The following is a 20,055-nucleotide window of genomic DNA, read 5'->3' on the forward strand; positions in this document are numbered from 1 at the left end:
GAAGGACAGTGCATTTACCGACGTTGAACTATGTTTCAGCTTCTGGATCTCATTCGTTCCTAACCTAACCCTAACCCTAACCCTAAGTCCAACCCACCAAAAAACACTAAGTCCAACCCCAACCCAAAAACACTAAGTCCAACCCACCCCACTAAGTCCAACCCACCAAAAAACACTAAGTCCAACCCACCAAAAAACACTAAGTCCAACCCACCCCACTAAGTCCAACCCACCAAAAAACACTAAGTCCAACCCACCAAAAAACACTAAGTCCAACCCACCCCACTAAGTCCAACCCACCAAAAAACACTAAGTCCAACCCACCCCAACCCAAAAACACTAAGTCCAACCCACCAAAAAACACTAAGTCCAACCCACCCACTAAGTCCAACCCACCAAAAAACACTAAGTCCAACCCACCCCAACCCAAAAACACTAAGTCCAACCCACCAAAAAACACTAAGTCCAACCCACCAAAAAACACTAAGTCCAACCCAACCCAACCCAAAAACACTAAGTCCAACCCACCAAAAAAACACTAAGTCCAACCCACCCCACTAAGTCCAACCCACCAAAAAACACTAAGTCCAACCCACCAAAAAACACTAAGTCCAACCCAACCCAACAACACTAAGTCCAACCCACCAAAAAACACTAAGTCCAACCCACCCCACTAAGTCCAACCCACCAAAAAACATTAAGTCCAACCCACCCCAACCCAAAAACACTAAGTCCAACCCACCAAAAAACACTAAGTCCAACCCAACCCAACAACACTAAGTCCAACCCACCAAAAAACACTAAGTCCAACCCACCCCACTAAGTCCAACCCACCAAAAAACATTAAGTCCAACCCACCCCAACCCAAAAACACTAAGTCCAACCCACCAAAAAACACTAAGTCCAACCCACCCAAAAACACTTAGTCCAACCCATCTAATTAAGCCACCCCCGCCCCGCCCCCTCCAAAAAAAAAAAAAAAAAAAAAAACACACCTGTATAGAGAAACTCAACCCTAGGGCTGGAACTGCGAAACTCAACCCTAGGGCTGGAACTGCGAAAATCAACCCTAACCCTAGCACAGCGAAACTCAACCCTAACCCTGGAACTGCGAAACTCAACCCTAACCCTAGAACAGCGAAACTCAACCCTAGCACTGCGAAACTCAAGTAAGGGTGCAGTACCATATCTCGGCCCCTGGAGGAGCTAGAGCGATGAAACCAAGTGCAATCGACTGGGCGTCCTCTAATTAGTATACACACCAAATTTCAGACCTCTAGGTGCAAAACAACTGGGGGTGCAATACCACATCTCAGCACCTGGTGGCGCTAGAGCTACCAAACTAAGTGCAAACGATCGGGCGCCCTCTAAATAGTATATATACCGAATTTCAGCCCTCTAGGACCTATAGAAACGAAGTGCACCCCACCCTATAGGGGGGTGCAATTTCGCATTTTACCCTATATACCTAACTCTAACCTAACCTAACCCTAACCCTAACCCTAATCCTAACCCTAACTCTAACCCTAACTCTAACACTCTAACCTAACCTCTAACTCTAACCCTAACTCTAACCCTAACTCCCTCTAACTCTAACCTAACCTAACCCTAAACAGGTGGCCATCAGGAGTATAAGAAGGACAGTGCATTTACCGACGTTGAACTATGTTTCAGCTTCTGGATCTCATTCGTTCCTAACCTAACCCTAACCCTAACCCTAAGTCCAACCCACCAAAAAACACTAAGTCCAACCCAACCCAAAAACACTAAGTCCAACCCACCCCACTAAGTCCAACCCACCAAAAAACACTAAGTCCAACCCACCAAAAAACACTAAGTCCAACCCACCCCACTAAGTCCAACCCACCAAAAAACACTAAGTCCAACCCACCAAAAAACACTAAGTCCAACCCACCCCACTAAGTCCAACCCACCAAAAAACACTAAGTCCAACCCACCCCAACCCAAAAACACTAAGTCCAACCCACCAAAAAACACTAAGTCCAACCCACCCCACTAAGTCCAACCCACCAAAAAACACTAAGTCCAACCCACCCCAACCCAAAAACACTAAGTCCAACCCACCAAAAAACACTAAGTCCAACCCACCAAAAAACACTAAGTCCAACCCAACCCAACCCAAAAACACTAAGTCCAACCCACCAAAAAACACTAAGTCCAACCCACCCCACTAAGTCCAACCCACCAAAAAACACTAAGTCCAACCCACCAAAAAACACTAAGTCCAACCCAACCCAACAACACTAAGTCCAACCCACCAAAAAACACTAAGTCCAACCCACCCCACTAAGTCCAACCCACCAAAAAACATTAAGTCCAACCCACCCCAACCCAAAAACACTAAGTCCAACCCACCAAAAAACACTAAGTCCAACCCAACCCAACAACACTAAGTCCAACCCACCAAAAAACACTAAGTCCAACCCACCCCACTAAGTCCAACCCACCAAAAAACATTAAGTCCAACCCACCCCAACCCAAAAACACTAAGTCCAACCCACCAAAAAACACTAAGTCCAACCCACCCAAAAACACTTAGTCCAACCCATCTAATTAAGCCACCCCCGCCCCGCCCCCTCCAAAAAAAAAAAAAAAAAAAAAAACACACCTGTATAGAGAAACTCAACCCTAGGGCTGGAACTGCGAAACTCAACCCTAGGGCTGGAACTGCGAAAATCAACCCTAACCCTAGCACAGCGAAACTCAACCCTAACCCTGGAACTGCGAAACTCAACCCTAACCCTAGAACAGCGAAACTCAACCCTAGCACTGCGAAACTCAAGTAAGGGTGCAGTACCATATCTCGGCCCCTGGAGGAGCTAGAGCGATGAAACCAAGTGCAATCGACTGGGCGTCCTCTAATTAGTATACACACCAAATTTCAGACCTCTAGGTGCAAAACAACTGGGGGTGCAATACCACATCTCAGCACCTGGTGGCGCTAGAGCTACCAAACTAAGTGCAAACGATCGGGCGCCCTCTAAATAGTATATATACCGAATTTCAGCCCTCTAGGACCTATAGAAACGAAGTGCACCCCACCCTATAGGGGGGTGCAATTTCGCATTTTACCCTATATACCTAACCCTAACCCTAACCCTAACCTAACTCTAACCCTAACCCTAACTAACCCTAACCCTAACTCTAACTCTAACTCTAACCTCTAACTTCCTAACCCTAACCTAACCCTAACCCTAACCCCTAACCCTAGCCCTAAATTTAACCCCACCCTAAACTTAACCCTTATGGGATGAGGGGCGGGGATAGCCCTGAGCTTACCTCCACCCTAAACTTAACCCTTATGGGATGATGGGCGGGGATAGCCCTGAGCTTACCTCCACCCTGACCTTAACCCTCATGGGATGGTGGGCAGGAATAGCCCTGAACCTACCTCCGCCCTGACCTTAACCCTCATAGGATGATGGGCAGGAAATAGCCCTAAGCTGATCAGCGCTCTGGTTTGAACCCTGGTGGTTTTGAACTGACCCACACTCTAACCCTAGATTGAAGGGCGGGGATTGGTCCTGAACTCACCCACACCTTAACCCTCATAGGAGGTCTTCTTAATTTTAACCTGGATAAAGGCGAGGACAGGAGGTACCCCTGGGGGTGATTGACACTCTAATTGTAGTCTGGGTAAGAGATAGGGGAGGAAACAACCCCTAAAAGTTATTGGTCTCTAGGCGGTGCTGGGAGAAGATTCGTGTAAGCCCGGATGGCTTGGTGGTAGAGTGATGGCCTTTGGTGTAGGGGACCGGGGTTTGAGTCCCGCTCGGTGCAGGTTTTCTTGGGGGCTGGTCAGTTGATCCGCTGGTGGTTGGGTCCGAAGGTGATAAAAAGAACGAGGTGGTATCAATACGGGCAGAATCGAGCGAAGGGACCGGTTGTTTGATGGTAACCTTTATGGTCTTGGGTTGCGGAGTCGCCACGGGCGAGGTGACTGGGGCATTAACCCTAATAGGATGAGGGGCAGGAATAGCCCTGAACTTAACCCCACCCTAAACTTAACCCTCATAGGGTGATGGGCGGGGCTAGCCCTAAATTTAACCCCACCCTAAACTTAACCCTTATGGGATGAGGGGCGGGGATAGCCCTGAGCTTACCTCCACCCTAAACTTAACCCTTATGGGATGATGGGCGGGGATAGCCCTGAGCTTATCTCCACCCTGACCTTAACCCTCATGGGATGGTGGGCAGGAATAGCCCTGAACCTACCTCCGCCCTGACCTTAACCCTCATAGGATGATGGGCAGGAAATAGCCCTAAGCTGATCAGCGCTCTGGTTTGAACCCTGGTGGTTTTGAACTGACCCACACTCTAACCCTAGATTGAAGGGCGGGGATTGGTCCTGAACTCACCCACACCTTAACCCTCATAGGAGGTCTTCTTAATTTTAACCTGGATAAAGGCGAGGACAGGAGGTACCCCTGGGGGTGATTGACACTCTAATTGTAGTCTGGGTAAGAGATAGGGGAGGAAACAACCCCTAAAAGTTATTGGTCTCTAGGCGGTGCTGGGAGAAGATTCGTGTAAGCCCGGATGGCTTGGTGGTAGAGTGATGGCCTTTGGTGTAGGGGACCGGGGTTTGAGTCCCGCTCGGTGCAGGTTTTCTTGGGGGCTGGTCAGTTGATCCGCTGGTGGTTGGGTCCGAAGGTGATAAAAAGAACGAAATGACGGGAGAGTTGGGCGAAAGGAGGTGGTTTCGCGAGGATCTTTATTGTCCCGGGTTAGGGAGTCACCACGAACGAGGTGACCGGGGTAATGTAAAAGCAGGTGCAGAAAAGGTACAAGGGATAGCAACGGCGGAAAATTCGAGAGGAACGACTATCCTGGTAAGGATTATTTCTGTTTTACAATGTATGGACTTTGTGGAGGGGTGGGCTGGTAGAAGCTTGGTGTGCAGAAATGCGCATCCGCCAGTCTCACTCCCTCGGCCTGACGGGATTGGGCCTTTTGTATCAGGTGACCCGGATACCTTGCGGTGTTAACGAAGGGTCACTTGCACGGTGAGTATCCAGCCTCCCTGGGTCCACTTGGACAGCACGCAGGGCAGGTGGCCTGGGGCTAACAGGCCTTAATTGGAGCCCAGTCTTCTATGGGGAGGAATACATTTTTGCTCGGTACACGGATTGCACCAGGTGTGGGGAGGGAGGATGTAGAGGGGGATAGGGCTAGTGGAAGAGTCCAGTTCGGGATTTTCTTGCCTTGGTTTGTAAATTGGGTTCAGGCAGCCGGGGGTGGTTGTTCGAGAGTTATCGGGATCCCAACAGTGGCATTGCGGATCCGGTCAAGGTCGCATTAGCCAATTGACTATGAGACACACGCCGAGGTCTGATCACCCTGGGCGGGTCGCCCCGGTGGAGGGTGTCTAGCGTTTAAAGAACCGAAACACCTGAGGATCCTGGGGTACGCTATTGATAATGTGTCTTAAACATTTCTCCCGATGCTTGCTCTGGGGAGACTAGGAAAGGCCGACGGGGCCCAAGTTGAGCGAAACCTTAGGAACGGGGGTCAGGTGACTACGTGGAACGGCGTTGCTGGATGGTCAGGTGCTTTTCAGAGGGGAGTCTGGATCGGAGAAACGGAAGGCGCCTCCCAGTGGGGAGACACAGATGGATAGAGTTGGTAAGGGCTTCGGGTATTCGTCGGTACCGGGGGTTAATAAACCGGGGCATGTGAAGCCGGATGGGTCCCATGGGCTCGAGCCGTCGTCCGGTCTGCAAGATGGGATCTGAGTGGGCTGGAGATGGGGAGAGCATCGGGGGCAGTGTTGGACAGGGGTGGATGAACCGGGAGGTCTGTGGAGGACGCGGGCTAGGGTCAGTTTAGGCTTTTTCTCACGAAACTTATGCGCCCAGTTGGGGGTGGGAACTCAGGTTCTGAATTATTGGGGGGCCCACAAAATTCCCTCGGACGGGGAGCCGGTATAAGCTAACGAGCGTCGGCCAGTGCCTTTTTCCTCAGCTCCCTATTCCAAACCTTTGAGGGACGTGCGCCCCATTGGGGGGAGCTGTTGTAATTTCTACTAACCCACCCAAAAACACTTAGTCCAACCCATCTAATTAAGCCACCCCCGCCCCGCCCCCTCCAAAAAAAAAAAAAAAAAAAAAAAAAACACACCTGTATAGAGAAACTCAACCCTAGGGCTGGAACTGCGAAACTCAACCCTAGGGCTGGAACTGCGAAACTCAACCCTAGGGCTGGAAATGCGAAAATCAACCCTAACCCTAGCACAGCGAAACTCAACCCTAACCCTGGAACTGCGAAACTCAACCCTAACCCTGGAACTGCGAAACTCAACCCTAACCCTGGAACTGCGAAACTCAACCCTAGCACTGCGAAACTCAAGTAAGGGTGCAGTACCATATCTCGGCCCCTGGAGGAGCTAGAGCGATGAAACCAAGTGCAATCGACTGGGCGTCCTCTACTTAGTATACACACCAAATTTCAGACCTCTAGGTGCAAAACAACTGGGGGTGCAATACCACATCTCAGCACCTGGTGGCGCTAGAGCTACCAAACTAAGTGCAAACGATCGGGCGCCCTCTAAATAGTATATATACCGAATTTCAGCCCTCTAGGACCTATAGAAACGAAGTGCACCCCACCCTATAGGGGGGTGCAATTTCGCATTTTACCCTATATACCCTAACCCTAACCCTAACCCTAACCTAACCTAACCTAACTCTAACCCTAACCTAACCCTATCCCTAACCCTAACTCTAACCCTAACCTAACCCTAGCCCTAACCTAACCCTAGGGTTAGTTAGGGTTAGGGTTAGGGTTAGGGATAGGGATAGGGTTAGGGTTAGGGTTAGGTTAGGGTTTAGGATAGGCGTTGGAGTAGGGGTGGTGATAGGGGTAGGGGTAGGAGTAGGGGTAGATTAGGGTAAGGTTTAGGGTAGTGCAAGTGTAGGGTTTAGTGTAGGCGTTGGAGTAGAGGCAGGGGTAGAACTTTTTATTGTTACCATATAAACTTTAATCCCCAGAAAATAGGACTTTAAATGTCATTATACATTGAATTCGCATTTTAAATTAGATGTCAAGAATGCTGACTTTTAATGCTAGAAACAGCTAATTATCAATAAAAATTTCCTGTAAAAAACAATATTGTCTTGCCAGACATATTTGTAGAAGCACAAGATGAGTCTAAGCTCAAAAATATTTTTGAACTCACTATTATATAAAAGTTCACGCAAAAGCACACAAACAGAAGGTCATTTGAAATATTCTAATTTTTTTAGAAGTTAGCGCATCCAGCAGTTTTCCTTCTGTGAGGATATTATATAATTGCTTTGTCACAACTTCTAGGATTGAAGTCTGGTAGAAGCGTGATGTCCTGAATTATTCTTTCCTGCTACCTCAAATCAGCTAAATTGAGGGAAATATTCAAGAAAACCTCTTCAGTAGTGTACCTAAGGACCAAAGAGTGTTTTGGCCTTTAAACACTATACACCATCATGGATGGTCAACCCCAAGCGTGTGTCTTGTCATAAATTGCTAATCGAGCTTGACCAGATCCACAATTGCATAGTTAAATTCTGTCTTGAGTTTTAATATTAATACGTGTTTTCAACTTACACCAGTCATTAATAAAGAGGTTGATTAGATTCTAAAGATAAGAATTTATTTGGAGTGCATGTTACAGTGATAAAAAAAAATTGCTCTACAATAAACCAAATAGTTCTGAAGCATTACATTTGGCCTAGAATGCTCCTAAGATATCAAAGGTCAAGAGTGGAGGATGCAGCTGGTTTGCACATTTGCCGCTTGTACATTCCTGTCTGTCTTAATATTTAAGGCTAAAGTATAATGCACATATGCACATTGGTTCTTGTAAATCCCTAGGTATCTTAATATTTAAGACTACAGTGTACTTTCATGCACATTTTAATGTTCTATATTTAATTCTACAGTAAACATCACATTTCAATGATGGTTATATATGTGACCTGTTACAGAAACTATTGACACAAGTCGGCAGCACAACTTTCAAGCAAAATGAGAACGAAGCGATTTTTGTAGAATCTGTTAGTTGAGATCACAAAGAAGCCTCTCAGTCTTTGAGATAGCAGTATTGGATGACGAGTAATTTCTTACTGCTAAATTCTGAAAAAACAGAGGTGTTAATTATAGGACCTAAAAACTCTGCTTTTAATAACCTAGAACACTGTCTAAGACTTGATGGTTGCTCTGTCAATTCTTCGACATCAGTTAGGAACCTAGGTGTGCTACTTGATCGCAATCTTTCCTTAGAAAGCCACATTTCTAGCATTTGTAAAACTGCATTTTCCATCTCAAAAATATATCTAAATTACGGCCTATGCTCTCAATGTCAAATGCAGAAATGTTAAACCATGCATTTATGACCTCAAGGTTAGATTATTGTAATGCTTTATTGGGTGGTTGTTCTGCACGCTTAGTAAACAAACTACAGCTAATCCAAAAAATGCAGCAGCAAGAGTTCTTACTAGAACCAGGAAGTATGACCATATTAGCCCGGTCCTGTCCACACTGCACTGGCTCCCTATCAAACATCGTATAGATTTTAAAATATTGCTTATTACTTATAAAGCCCTGAATTGTTTAGCACTTCAGTATTTGAATGAGCTCCTTTTACATTATAATCCCCTACGTCCGCTACGTTCTCAAAACTCAGGCAATTTGATAATACCTAGAATATCAAAATCAACTGCGGGTGGCAGATCCTTTTCGTATTTGGCGCCTAAACTCTGGAATAACCTACCTAACATTGTTCGGGAGGCAGACACACTCTTGCAGTTTAAATCTAGATTAAAGACCCATCTCTTTAACCTGGCTTACACATAACATACTAATATGCTTTTAATATCCCAATCCGTTAAAGGATTTTTCGGCTGCATTAATTAGGTAAACCGGAACCGGAAACACTTCCCATAACACCCAATGTACTTGCTACATCATTAGAAGAATGGCATCTATGCTAATATTTGTCTGTTTCTCTCTTATTCCGAGCTCACCGTAGCCACGAGATCCAGTCTGTGTCCAGATCAGAGGGTCACTGCAGTCACCCGGATCCAGTACGTATCCAGACCAGATGGTGGATCAGCACCTAGAAAGGACCTCTACATCCCTGAAAGACAGTGGAGACCAGGACAACTAGAGCCCCAGATACAGATCCCCTGTAAAGACATTGTCTCAGAGGAGCACCAGGACAAGACCACAGGAATTGAACTACTGGTTTCATCTGGTCAGAGGAGAACTGACCCCAACTGAGCCTGGTTTCTCCCAAGGTTTTTTTCTCCATTCTGTCACGGATGGAGTTTCGGTTCCTTGCCGCTGTCGCCTCTGGCCTGCTTAGTTGGGGTCACTTCATCTACAGCGATATCATTGACTTGATTGCAAATAAATGCACAGACACTATTTAACTGAACAGAGATGACATCACTGAATTCAATGATGAACTGCCTTTATCATTTTGCATTATTGACACACTGTTTTCCTAATGAATGTTGTTCAGTTGCTTTGACACAATGTATTTTGGGTTAGGGTTAGGTTAGGTTAGGGTTAGGTTAACCCTAGCAATATAGAAATAAAGGTGACTTTGACTTTATTGGTATATTTAAAATCACACATTTTGAGGTTGAAATCAGCTTGTTTTTTAGAGAGACTAGAGCATGCAGTAGGGGCATGTAATTGTCTGTGTGAATTTCCATACTGGATAAGCCGGCTTTTTTTTTTTTTTTTATTATCCTCGCCCTCCAAGGGAAGCGTGGCTACTTATTTTGCAGCACTCTGGCCAGCTCTAGCTGATATCAAAATTAAATGAAGATGGACACCGCTAAGATTATCGCAGACGAGAATGCATCGGACTGGCGTCAGAGGAGTTGGACTGTAAGATATCAGAGGCTATATTGATAGTAACAATTGATGGGGATAAGGACAGAGAAATGGGGAAAATCCATAACTTTGACTGAAAATGCTACATGAGGAGAAAAGAGAACTCTCGGGAGACAGTCTTGTAGGCAGAAGCTTTCTCCAGACATTATGTACAACATATGACTAGATTCTTTAGCTGCAGAAAAAGAGTGGCAGGACATGCAAAATACTGGACATTTAGAGGCAAACAGACGAACAGTGCAAACTTCGGAGATGGTTACATCCACAAAGAAGACCCCGATAAAGAGAAAGTGTGCCTGAATGACATTTCATTGGAGGCAACGAGATCTGCAAGAATACTTTTCTGTTTTTATGGGGTGAGTTTCCATAAACATCAAAGTTTGTCATTTTGTGTTCTTTCTGAGGAACACGTACATGTTCTCATGTTTAGTCCATGTTTATACCTTACGTTAGTTACTTGCATTTATGCGTTAAGTGTTTCCCGCATGAGGAAATTTTTTGTTGTATGTTGCCATGATGTACATGTGCGTACAAAACTACTACGGTACCTCAGCATTTCAGACACACTGTGAAATGACTAGTTACATGAGCAAGCTCTTTTCAGTAAAATCCATGCAAAAGTTAATATCAGAACATTTTATAATACAGTATAGAATGTACCAAATATTCTTCAGTCCTATGCAAAACAGAAATATGATGAATAGAATATCAGACCTCGGTCATATGGGTTACCGGGGAAACAGCAGATGCTTTGTTTACAGGGTTACCGGGGTAACAGCAGATGCTTCGTTTACAGGGTAATGCCTCTTGTGCTGAATGTGTGTTTTCATTCAGCGCATCTCCTTCACTCATTCCTTTCTTCTCATCTGTGCTCATTTACATTAAACCATTGCCTTTTTAAATGTCAATAATCATATGAGGCTGTATTGCTGTAAATAAATTGAAGAAATCAATGTTTGTTATAGGCTACTGTATAAGTTAGGCTGTTTAAATGTGTGTGTGTGTGTGTGTGTGTGTGTGTGTGTGTGTGACAGAAGTTGACTAGTAGATGTCAGTCTGTAGATGAACTGAAACAGATGAAGGCTTATTTGCAGGAGCAGAAGAGGCAGGTCAAAGAACTGAAGGAGCTCATGAGGAAACACAACAAGAAAACCAGCGAGCTGATTAACGAACACGCATCCAAACAGAAGCAGCTGCGCAGGTCTGCACTGCACATGAGGTGGACTGGATCTGCCGTCGACTCACTTCCTGTCGCCTAATGGGTCGTGTTCCAGCAGGAGCGTGTTGGAACCCTTGCGTATGCGTAGTAAAAGTATAACCTGTGGAGGTGTTGCCAAGATGGCGGCCGAGTGGCACGACTTGCCTAAAAGCACTTTGAAATACCTCAAATGAGAGCTTGTCAAACTGGTAACCACTCACCGTGTCATCACACCTAACCACTATCATATAAAGTCATTGCCATGTGAACAGAAACCTGCACAAATCCCAACTAATTATTTGCCAACACTTTTCTGACATGTTGTCACTAAAATATAGGTAATTATAGTTTCTGAAGATGATTTATACCAGTCAAGACCACAGCTGCGGGGGATAACTAAATTACTGGTCCATTGTCTGATTTATGTGTTATTATCATTACTGTGATTGAATGTAAAACTTCCTGCTTCAAATGCAATCAATAACTTAATTCTAATTTCTTTTTAAACTGTTGTCAGATCAGAATTTAATGGGGAATTGTGTCAAAACATTTCACTAAAATTAATACAAATGCCAAAAAAATTTCATTATTGCAACAGTACATCTGTCTAGTAGCAAATTGTAATCTACAATATTCTGTGTACTGTTTTTTGGTCCAATAATTAATATCTCTGTCTTATCTGAATTTAATGGGAGGAAATTATTGGTCTTCCAATCTTTTAAATTGTTAACAAACTCTGTTCGCTTAGATAATTTAGAAGTTTCATCTGGTCTCGTTGAGATATATAGCTGAGTATCATCAGCATAACAGTGGAAGCTAATTCCGTATTTTCTAATAATATTACCAAGATCAGATCCTTGTGGCACTCCATATTTTACTGATGATAAATGAGATGACACCCCATTTAAATTAATAAAATAGTAGCGATCGGACAGGTAAGATCTAAACCATCTTAAAGCCTGCCCTTGAATACCTGTATAGTTTTGTAATCGATCTATGAGTATGTCATGATCTATGGTGTCGAACGCAGCACTAAGATCAAGTAAGACTAGAAATGAGATGCAGCCTTGATCTGACGCAAGAAGCAGGTCATTTGTAATTTTAACAAGTGCAGTTTCTGTGCTATGGTGAAATTCTTCATACAAATCTTTTTTACAGGAAGGAGCTCAATTGAGCAGATACAACTTTTTTCAAAAGTTTTAGACATAAATGGAAGATTTGAAATAGGCCAATAATTTGTCAGTACACTAGGATCTAGTTTTGGTTTCTTAAGAGGCTTAATAACCGCCAGCTTGAATGGTTTTGGGACGTGACCTAAAGATAACGACGAGTTAATGATATTGAGAAGTAGATACAGTCATAAGTTTATTTAGTTCTTCCTGTCCTAAAGTTGTAAAGCACTGCAGTTTATCTTTGGGTGCGATGGATGAAACTGAAGTGTTAGATGTTGTAGAATCTACATTCGCTATTGTATTTCTAATGTCATCTAGTTTATCAGTGAAGAAATTCATAAGGGCATTATTTTTAAACGTTGATGGAATATTTGAATCAGGTGGCGTCTGGTAATTTGTTAACTTAGCCACTGTGCTAAATAAAAGACTTGGATTGTTTTGGTTATTTTCAATGAGTTTGTGTATATGGTCTGCCCTAGCAGTTTTTAGAGCCTGTCTATAGCTGGACATACTGTGTTTCCATGAAATTCTAATAAATTTCAAGTTAGTTTTTCTCCATTTGCGTTCAAGACTACGAGTTAATTTCTTGAGAGAGTGAGTATTACTGTTATACCATGGTACAGTACGTTTTTCTCTAACTTTTTTCAATTTGATGGGGGCAACAGTTTCTAATGTATTAGAGAAAATAGTGCCCATGTTGTCAGTAATTTCGTCTAATTCATGTGTATTTTTGGGTACAAATAGCAGTTGAGATAGATCAGGCAGGTTATTTGCGAATCTTTCTTTGGTGGCTGGAACAATAGTTCTGCCCAGACGGTATCGCTGCGACATATAGTTAATATCAGTAATACGCAGCATGCACGATACAAGTAAATGGTCTGTAACATCATCACTTTGAGATACAATATCTATAGCAGTAACATCGATTCCATGCAATATAATTAAATCTAGTGTATGATTAAAACGATGAGTGGGCCCGGTGACATTTTGCTTGACTCCAAAAGCAGAGTTTATTAGGTCAGTAAACGTAAGTCCTAATGCATCATTTTTATTATCAATGATTAGCGCTTTATCAACTGTAACCAGAAGGTCTGAGAGGAAATCTGCAAATTCTTTTAGGAATTCTGTATACGGCCCTGGTGGTCTATACACAGTAGCCAGAGCAAGAGATACATTAGATTTCTTTTGCATGTCTGACAGTGAAACATTAAGCAGAAGTATTTCTAATGAGTTAAACCTGTATGTATCCTGTTTTCTGGGTAACATTGAGAATATCACTATATATTGTTGACCAGTCTGACGGGGCTCATGCTTATAACAGTATTTTGGTGGAGTAGACTCGTTTAGACCAAAATAATAATTTGGTTTTAGCCAGGTTTCACTCAAGCAGATTGCATCAAAAGTATTATCTATTATCATTTAATTTACAATAAATGTTGTGGGTGTGTTGGGCTAATATTTATGAGCCCAAACTTTAAAAACATTTTTTGATTCAGGTATTATTACACTATCACTTTCTGCTTGCAGACTTTGCTCTGTTTGGAGTTTCTCTTTACACACTGTTATTTACCATTTTCCATGGTCAATATTTCTCACTCATTGTCAATTATTTTTCTGTTTATGGACATGAGACAAGCAAGGGTGAATAGCGTATGTATGTGAATAGCGTCCTGACAGTTAACGTTTCACCAAGTTACTGTAATAATTCAGGGTAAGACAAGAACAAGGCCTGGAGGTTGATTTGTTGTGTATACTTTTATATGTTTTGGTCGAGCGAATATATATATATATATATATATATATATATATATATATATATATATATATATATATATATATATATACAGTACAGACCAACAGTTTGGACACACCTCATTCAAAGAGTTTTCTTTATTTTCATGACTATGAAAATTGTAGATTCACACTGAAGGCATCAAAACTATGAATTAACACATGTGGAATTATATACATAACAAAAAAGTGTGAAACAACTGAAAATGTGTCATATTGTAGGTTCTTCAAAGTAGCCACCTTTTGCTTTGATTACTGCTTTGCACACTCTTGTCATTCTCTTGATGAGGTTCAAGAGGTAGTCACCTGAAATGGTCTTCAACAGTCTTGAAGGAGTTCCCGAGAGATGCTTAGCACTTGTTGGCACCTTTTGCCTTCTGTCTGCGGTCCAGCACAACCCTAAACCATCTGGATTGGGTTCAGGTCCGGTGACTGTGGAGGCCAGGTCATCACTCTCCTTCTTGGTCAAATAGCCCTTGATGCCTTCAGTGTGACTCTACAATTTTCATAGTCATGAAAATAAAGAAAACTCTTTGAATGAGAGGGTGTGTACAAACTTTTGGTCTGTATTGTGTGTGTGTATATATATATATATATATATATAACTTTATGTATAAAAAATAGATTTAATCCATTTTAGGGAATTATAAATACTTAAAACATGTTCTATATTATTGTAATTTATAATCCAGCAGCAGTGAGGCCTTCTTTTGTTTGGTTCATTTTGAAAACTAGATTTACCAAATATAGACATTTCTACCATTATCTTGTCGTTACTGTGATAATGCCATCATTACTGCAGCTAGAGTATCAGGAGACACACGTACAGATAAATGTATGCCATAATCAGACTAAGATTTCCCATCAGCCTACATCTTTATTCTGAAACAAACTGAACATACAGTACTAACAGAGCAGTGTGAATAATATTAACAAAAAGACACAAAACCAGCATCCGACAACTAAATCAGTTCATTATTAGTATTCATCTGGACTTTTTCCTCTATCTATAATACTGCAGATCTTCATTCACATGTGAGTAATAGCCAATCAAGCCCAAAACACACAATCTCACTTTAGATGAGCTGGAGGATGGCGTAAGAAAGCGGAAACGCTGGGAGAGAGTCTACAGGCAACTGCATAAATAACAAACAGTGATAATGAGAGTACAGAGGAAGAGAGAGACGTGCTCAAGATCTGCTCCAGTGTCTTCAGCACTTATTTCATCACGGTGGCTCTGGGGTCAAACTCTGAATCTGCTCTGACCTCCGTTACGGGTGAGGACGGGGTCAGGTGTCACACCCAGGGTCACTGATCCTCTTTCTTAACTTCCTCATACTGCGGCTCATCGCCTTCCTCTTTATCTCCCTCTTCGTCCGCTCGTGCGTTAGGGACCCACAATCCCGAGTCGATGCAGCGCTTCATGTGGTATTTGGCCTCCTGCAAGAGTCAAACGTCATCAGACAAGCATCCATGCAATCTCGACTCTGGCATCACACAACACACACACTGACCGTCGGGTCCATTTTGCTGATGGCATCCTGCAGCATCTGAATGTCTTTATCGTCGAAACACTTCTGCATTTCCTGCAGGGATGAAGGAAGAAGCTTTTACCAAAACATCAGTGCGATGACCGCAGGAAGCGTTAGCAGGTAAGCTATGAAGAGCACGAATCCTGAGTATGGGTCACCATACTTGGCTTAATGTCACCTCACTTTCACTTTGATTTGCTCAGCCGTACAACTACCCTGTGTAGTCTTCTGAATCATCCACACTTCACCTGCTCCGACTTTCTGTGATTCCAGTGAGCACAAACTGACTGCAATATCACTTCTAGTGTTTATACTGCTAATTATTTCTTTCATTCTTTATTTAATCCCATTAAACAAACTGTTATCATATAATGTTATCCTGTGCTGAAAAGCGACTCTGCTGGAGGTGATCAGAAGCACGGTCTGTGCACCGTGTCGTGTGTGCGTCTCACCGGAGGCAGCGTCTCATACACCTCCACCGGATCCAGTCCACCGGGACCCAGGCGCTTCTGTTTCTCCTCCTCCTCGTACTCTTTCATGGCTTTCTCGATGCGGATCTTGGCTCGACCACGCACTCGCTCCTTAAAGGACTCCAGCTCGTCATTGAAAGCGTCCTGATACTGCTGGTCTGCGGTCTGAACACACAGCATGGAGGAAGATTGTCTTATTTGACAGTCAATTTGACATGAAGAGCAGGACGTGTTTCTCTTTATCAGCTCTTATCTGTCTTACACGTCCAACACTTTCAGCATTCCTGCGCTGCATTTTCACATGCATACATATGAAATAACAGAATTCCCATCAATACACACTCTATATGGTCGCTGTGATAAATCCCTCCACACACAGACCTTGAGAAAACACACACACAAACACACCTTGATTTTGGCGAAGAACTGGCGAAAGCAGCCACGTGGATCGACTTTCAGACTCTTGGCGAGCTCCAGGATGAACTGCATGACAATGGTCTGATGGGCCACCTGCTCCATGAGAGCGTGTTTCTGACACACACACACACATTCATGGGTAAATCACATATCTCACATAACAACACACTCACACACGCTCACACACACAGCGTTACCTCCTCCACCTCCAGATCGATGCACATGATGACCAGATAATTCGCCGTTTCCTCACAGACCAGGTGAGGATTGTCAGACAGATACTTCTGAGAGTCATCCCAGCGCCGCAGCATCCCTGCACACACACACACACACACACGTCATGAAGACTGGAGTGAGTGTAAATTGCGACCAACTTGTGTTGCACGCAGAGGTCTTGAAATGCTGCCGTGTAAATGTGGTCAAAGCACTCGTTTATTCTTCCTGATGCCGTTTTATTTAATCATGCAACTCATTCTGTTACCGCTAAAGTGTTTCTTATTTTGTTACTTTCATTTGATCTTTTTAATGCAATGTTTACATCTTAGAGTATAGAGTATTTGAAGGCTATGTGCTAACATTATAATCCATTATTAAACTACAATTAAAAGTTACATTAAAACATTCAGAGTAAATAAAACAGTAGTTTTTCTATGGTAAAGAGAATCAAGGTGTTGGTATTGACTACATTATCATTGTGACACTAGCAGAGACTTTCACACGCGTGACACACTGAAGAGCAGCTCACCGAAGTGTTTGATCTGTTTCTCATATTTCTCCACAAAAGTTTTGTGTTTCTCCTCTTTCTCCTCCTCCGTCTCCTCCTTCTCCGGCTTGACGTTGACCACGCTCTGAAAGACAGACAACAGAGTGTCAGTCGCGTGTCTCTGGAGCACTAGCGTGTGCTGGAGGCGTGACGCACCTTACTAAAGCCCTCCTTGCTGAGCGTGTCCACGTTCCAGGGCATCTTCTTCTCCTCAGTTCGATGCTCCTGCATCTTCTTCTCCCACGACCTCTCCTGCTTCTTCAGCTGCTTCTCCTCCTCCTGAGCTTTGGTCAGATCAGCTTTAGCCTCCGGTGTGGACGCTGAGGAGAGCTCCTGAACACGCCGCTGTGCCTCCGCCAGCTTCCTGCGGCTCTCTGCCAGACTCTTCTCCAGCTCCTCTCCCTTCTTCATGAAGGCCTCCATCCGCTCCACACGAGCCTGAGACGAGAGAGACACACACACTCTAGATCACAAACAATCTCTCTCTCTCTCTCTCTCTCTCTCTCTCTCTCTCTCTCTCTCTCTCTCTCTCTCTCTCACACACACACACACACACACACACACACACACACACTCTTTTTCTCTCTCTCTCTCTCCTTCTCTTTCATATAAACATACACACACACACACACACACACACACACACACACACACACACACACACACACACACACACACACACACACACACACACACACACACACACCTGGTGTCTCCAGCGGAACAGGCTCGGTGTGTCGATGTTCGGGTGTGTGTCGTCTTCATCATCGGACACCTCGATATGATCCCACACACTGTAATCGATGGTCGTCATGACGGACACTCAATAAACACACGAAGATGACGATTCTGTCAGTTAGGCGTCTGAGTCCGTTATAAAGTTTGGCTGCTGTTACTGTTATCGGAGTTCTTGTTGTTGTGTCTCGCGCACCCGAGCTCTTTCTGGAACTCTCTTCACTTCCGCTTACCGTGAGGTCATCACCGAGCGCGACGAATCAGCGGGACGTCACTGTCTGGAGCCGAATTCAAGCCTGTCGAGTTATTATTATTATTATTATTATTATTATTATTATTATTATTATTATTTACTATTATTAAACCAATAACTTTGCATCAGGTCTGTTTAAGTGTGTATGCTGAACCATGACTAAACAATTATAAGTTATATGAAATAAGACTATAAAATACGAAAACCTATCAAATAAGAGATTTACGCCTAAAAGAAAATATCTCACCTTTTGCTATGTTTTATTGGAATCATTTGTATAATAATTAAGTTCAGTGAGACCCAGTTCTGATCTTGAACTCCTTCTGTTTAATCAGAACTGGACCATCTGATCAAAAACTCAACATGTAAAAACCAAATCATATCATGACGCACATTTCACATTTACTGTTACAAAGAACTTATTTATCTTTAATAAATGTATTTATAATATTAAATGAGGAAGATGAGGGTTTTGCTAGCTTTAATTGAGATGAACATGTTGTGTTCATTATTAGTGCTCTTGCATATGTTGGATTTATGCAGCTGGGTCATTCTACAGAAACGACCATTTTTTTGTCCGTAGACTTTACAGAAATATTAATATTGAAAAACAAATTAGGGTTACAATTTTTTATATATTTTAAAATAAAACTATTTGTTATTTGAACAATTAGACATTCTTGCACCATAAATGTGGCCATATTTGTTTTTAATTAATTATAAAGAATTCCAAGAGTCACAAAACCGCTTGTCCCCACAGCCACGTACACAGGGAAAGTGCTTTTTGCAGTCAAAATCAAGGTTTTCTACCATTTAAATTACAAAAATGTATTCATAACTATCCAATATATGATATAAATGGCATAATAAAATAAAATATTCAATAAATATTATAAAATATATAGTGAAAACAGTGGTCCGCAGGATTTGTATAACTGTCATTTTGTAATAAAAATCACACTGATGACATAATTTGACTTCCACCTTCCTATTTTCTAATGATCTATGAAAAAAAAAAAATCAATCAATCAATCAATCACCTTTATTTATATAGCGTTTTAAACAAAATACATTGCGTCAAAGCAACTGAACAACATTAATTTGGAAAACAGTGTCTCAATAATGCAAAATGATAGTTAAAGGCAGTTCATCACTGAATTCAGTTATGTCATCTCTGTTCAGTTAAATAGTGTCTGTGCATTTATTTGCAATCAAGTCAATGATATAGCTGTAGATGAAGTGACCCCAACTAAGCAGGCCAGAGGCGACAGCGGCAAGGAACCGAAACTCCATCGGTGACACAATGGAGAAAAAAACCTTGGGAGAAACCAGGCTCAGTTGTGGGGCCAGTTCTCCTCTGACCAGACGAAAACCAGTAGTTCAATTCCAGACTGCAGCAAAGTCAGATTGTGCAGAAGAATCATCTGTTTCCTGTGGTCTTGTCCTGGTGCTCCTCTGAGACAAGGTCTTTACAGGGGATCTGTATCTGGGGCTCTAGTTGTCCTGCTCTCCGCTGTCTTTCAGGGATGTAGAGGTCCTTTCTAGGTGCTGATCCACCATCTGGTCTGGATACGTACTGGATCCGGGTGACTGCAGTGACCCTCTGATCTGGACACAGACTGGATCTTGTGGCTACGGTGACCTCGGAACAAGAGAGAAACAGACTAATATTAGCGTAGATGCCATTCTTCTAATGATGTAGCAAGTACATTGGGTGTTATAGGAAGTGTTTCCGGTTCTGGTTTACCTAATTAATGCAGCCGAAAAATCCTTTAACGGATTTGGATATTAAAAGCATATTAGTATGTTATGTGTAAGCCAGGT

At 42.9% G+C, this 20,055-nt stretch overlaps 2 protein-coding genes across 3 annotated transcripts in view; one reads left to right on the forward strand and one right to left on the reverse strand.

Moving 5' to 3' along the window:
• Positions 1-20,055, forward strand: part of LOC113039050 (zinc finger protein 501-like) — an 847,435-nt gene that overhangs the window by 150,649 nt on the left and 676,731 nt on the right. The gene's annotated exons all lie outside the window — the stretch shown is intronic.
• cdc37 (cell division cycle 37 homolog (S. cerevisiae)) lies at positions 14,914-18,231 on the reverse strand. The gene is made up of 8 exons (XM_026197932.1): positions 17,950-18,231; positions 17,400-17,681; positions 17,226-17,328; positions 16,678-16,793; positions 16,472-16,594; positions 16,046-16,228; positions 15,576-15,647; positions 14,914-15,501 (listed from the first exon to the last, which is right to left on the reverse strand). The coding sequence occupies exons 1-8, from the start codon at positions 18,055-18,057 to the stop codon at positions 15,370-15,372; spliced, it is 1,119 nt and encodes a 372-aa protein (XP_026053717.1). The 5' UTR covers positions 18,058-18,231; the 3' UTR covers positions 14,914-15,369.

The sequence above is a fragment of the Carassius auratus genome, chromosome 1 (assembly GCF_003368295.1).
Source record: "Carassius auratus strain Wakin chromosome 1, ASM336829v1, whole genome shotgun sequence".
Classification (NCBI taxonomy): Eukaryota; Metazoa; Chordata; class Actinopteri; order Cypriniformes; family Cyprinidae; genus Carassius; species Carassius auratus.

What these genes read in the sequence shown, in the direction of transcription:
- cdc37 (XM_026197932.1), bottom strand. Translation starts at nt 18,057, where the DNA reads ATGACGACCATCGATTACAGTGTGTGGGATCATATCGAGGTGTCCGAT. An exon ending in AGTTCTTCGCCAAAATCAAG is followed by an intron (nt 16,229 to 16,471) that starts GTGTGTTTGTGT and finishes CTGTGTGTTCAG; the next exon opens with ACCGCAGACCAGCAGTATCA. An exon ending in TCAGCAAAATGGACCCGACG is followed by an intron (nt 15,502 to 15,575) that starts GTCAGTGTGTGT and finishes TGACTCTTGCAG; the next exon opens with GAGGCCAAATACCACATGAA.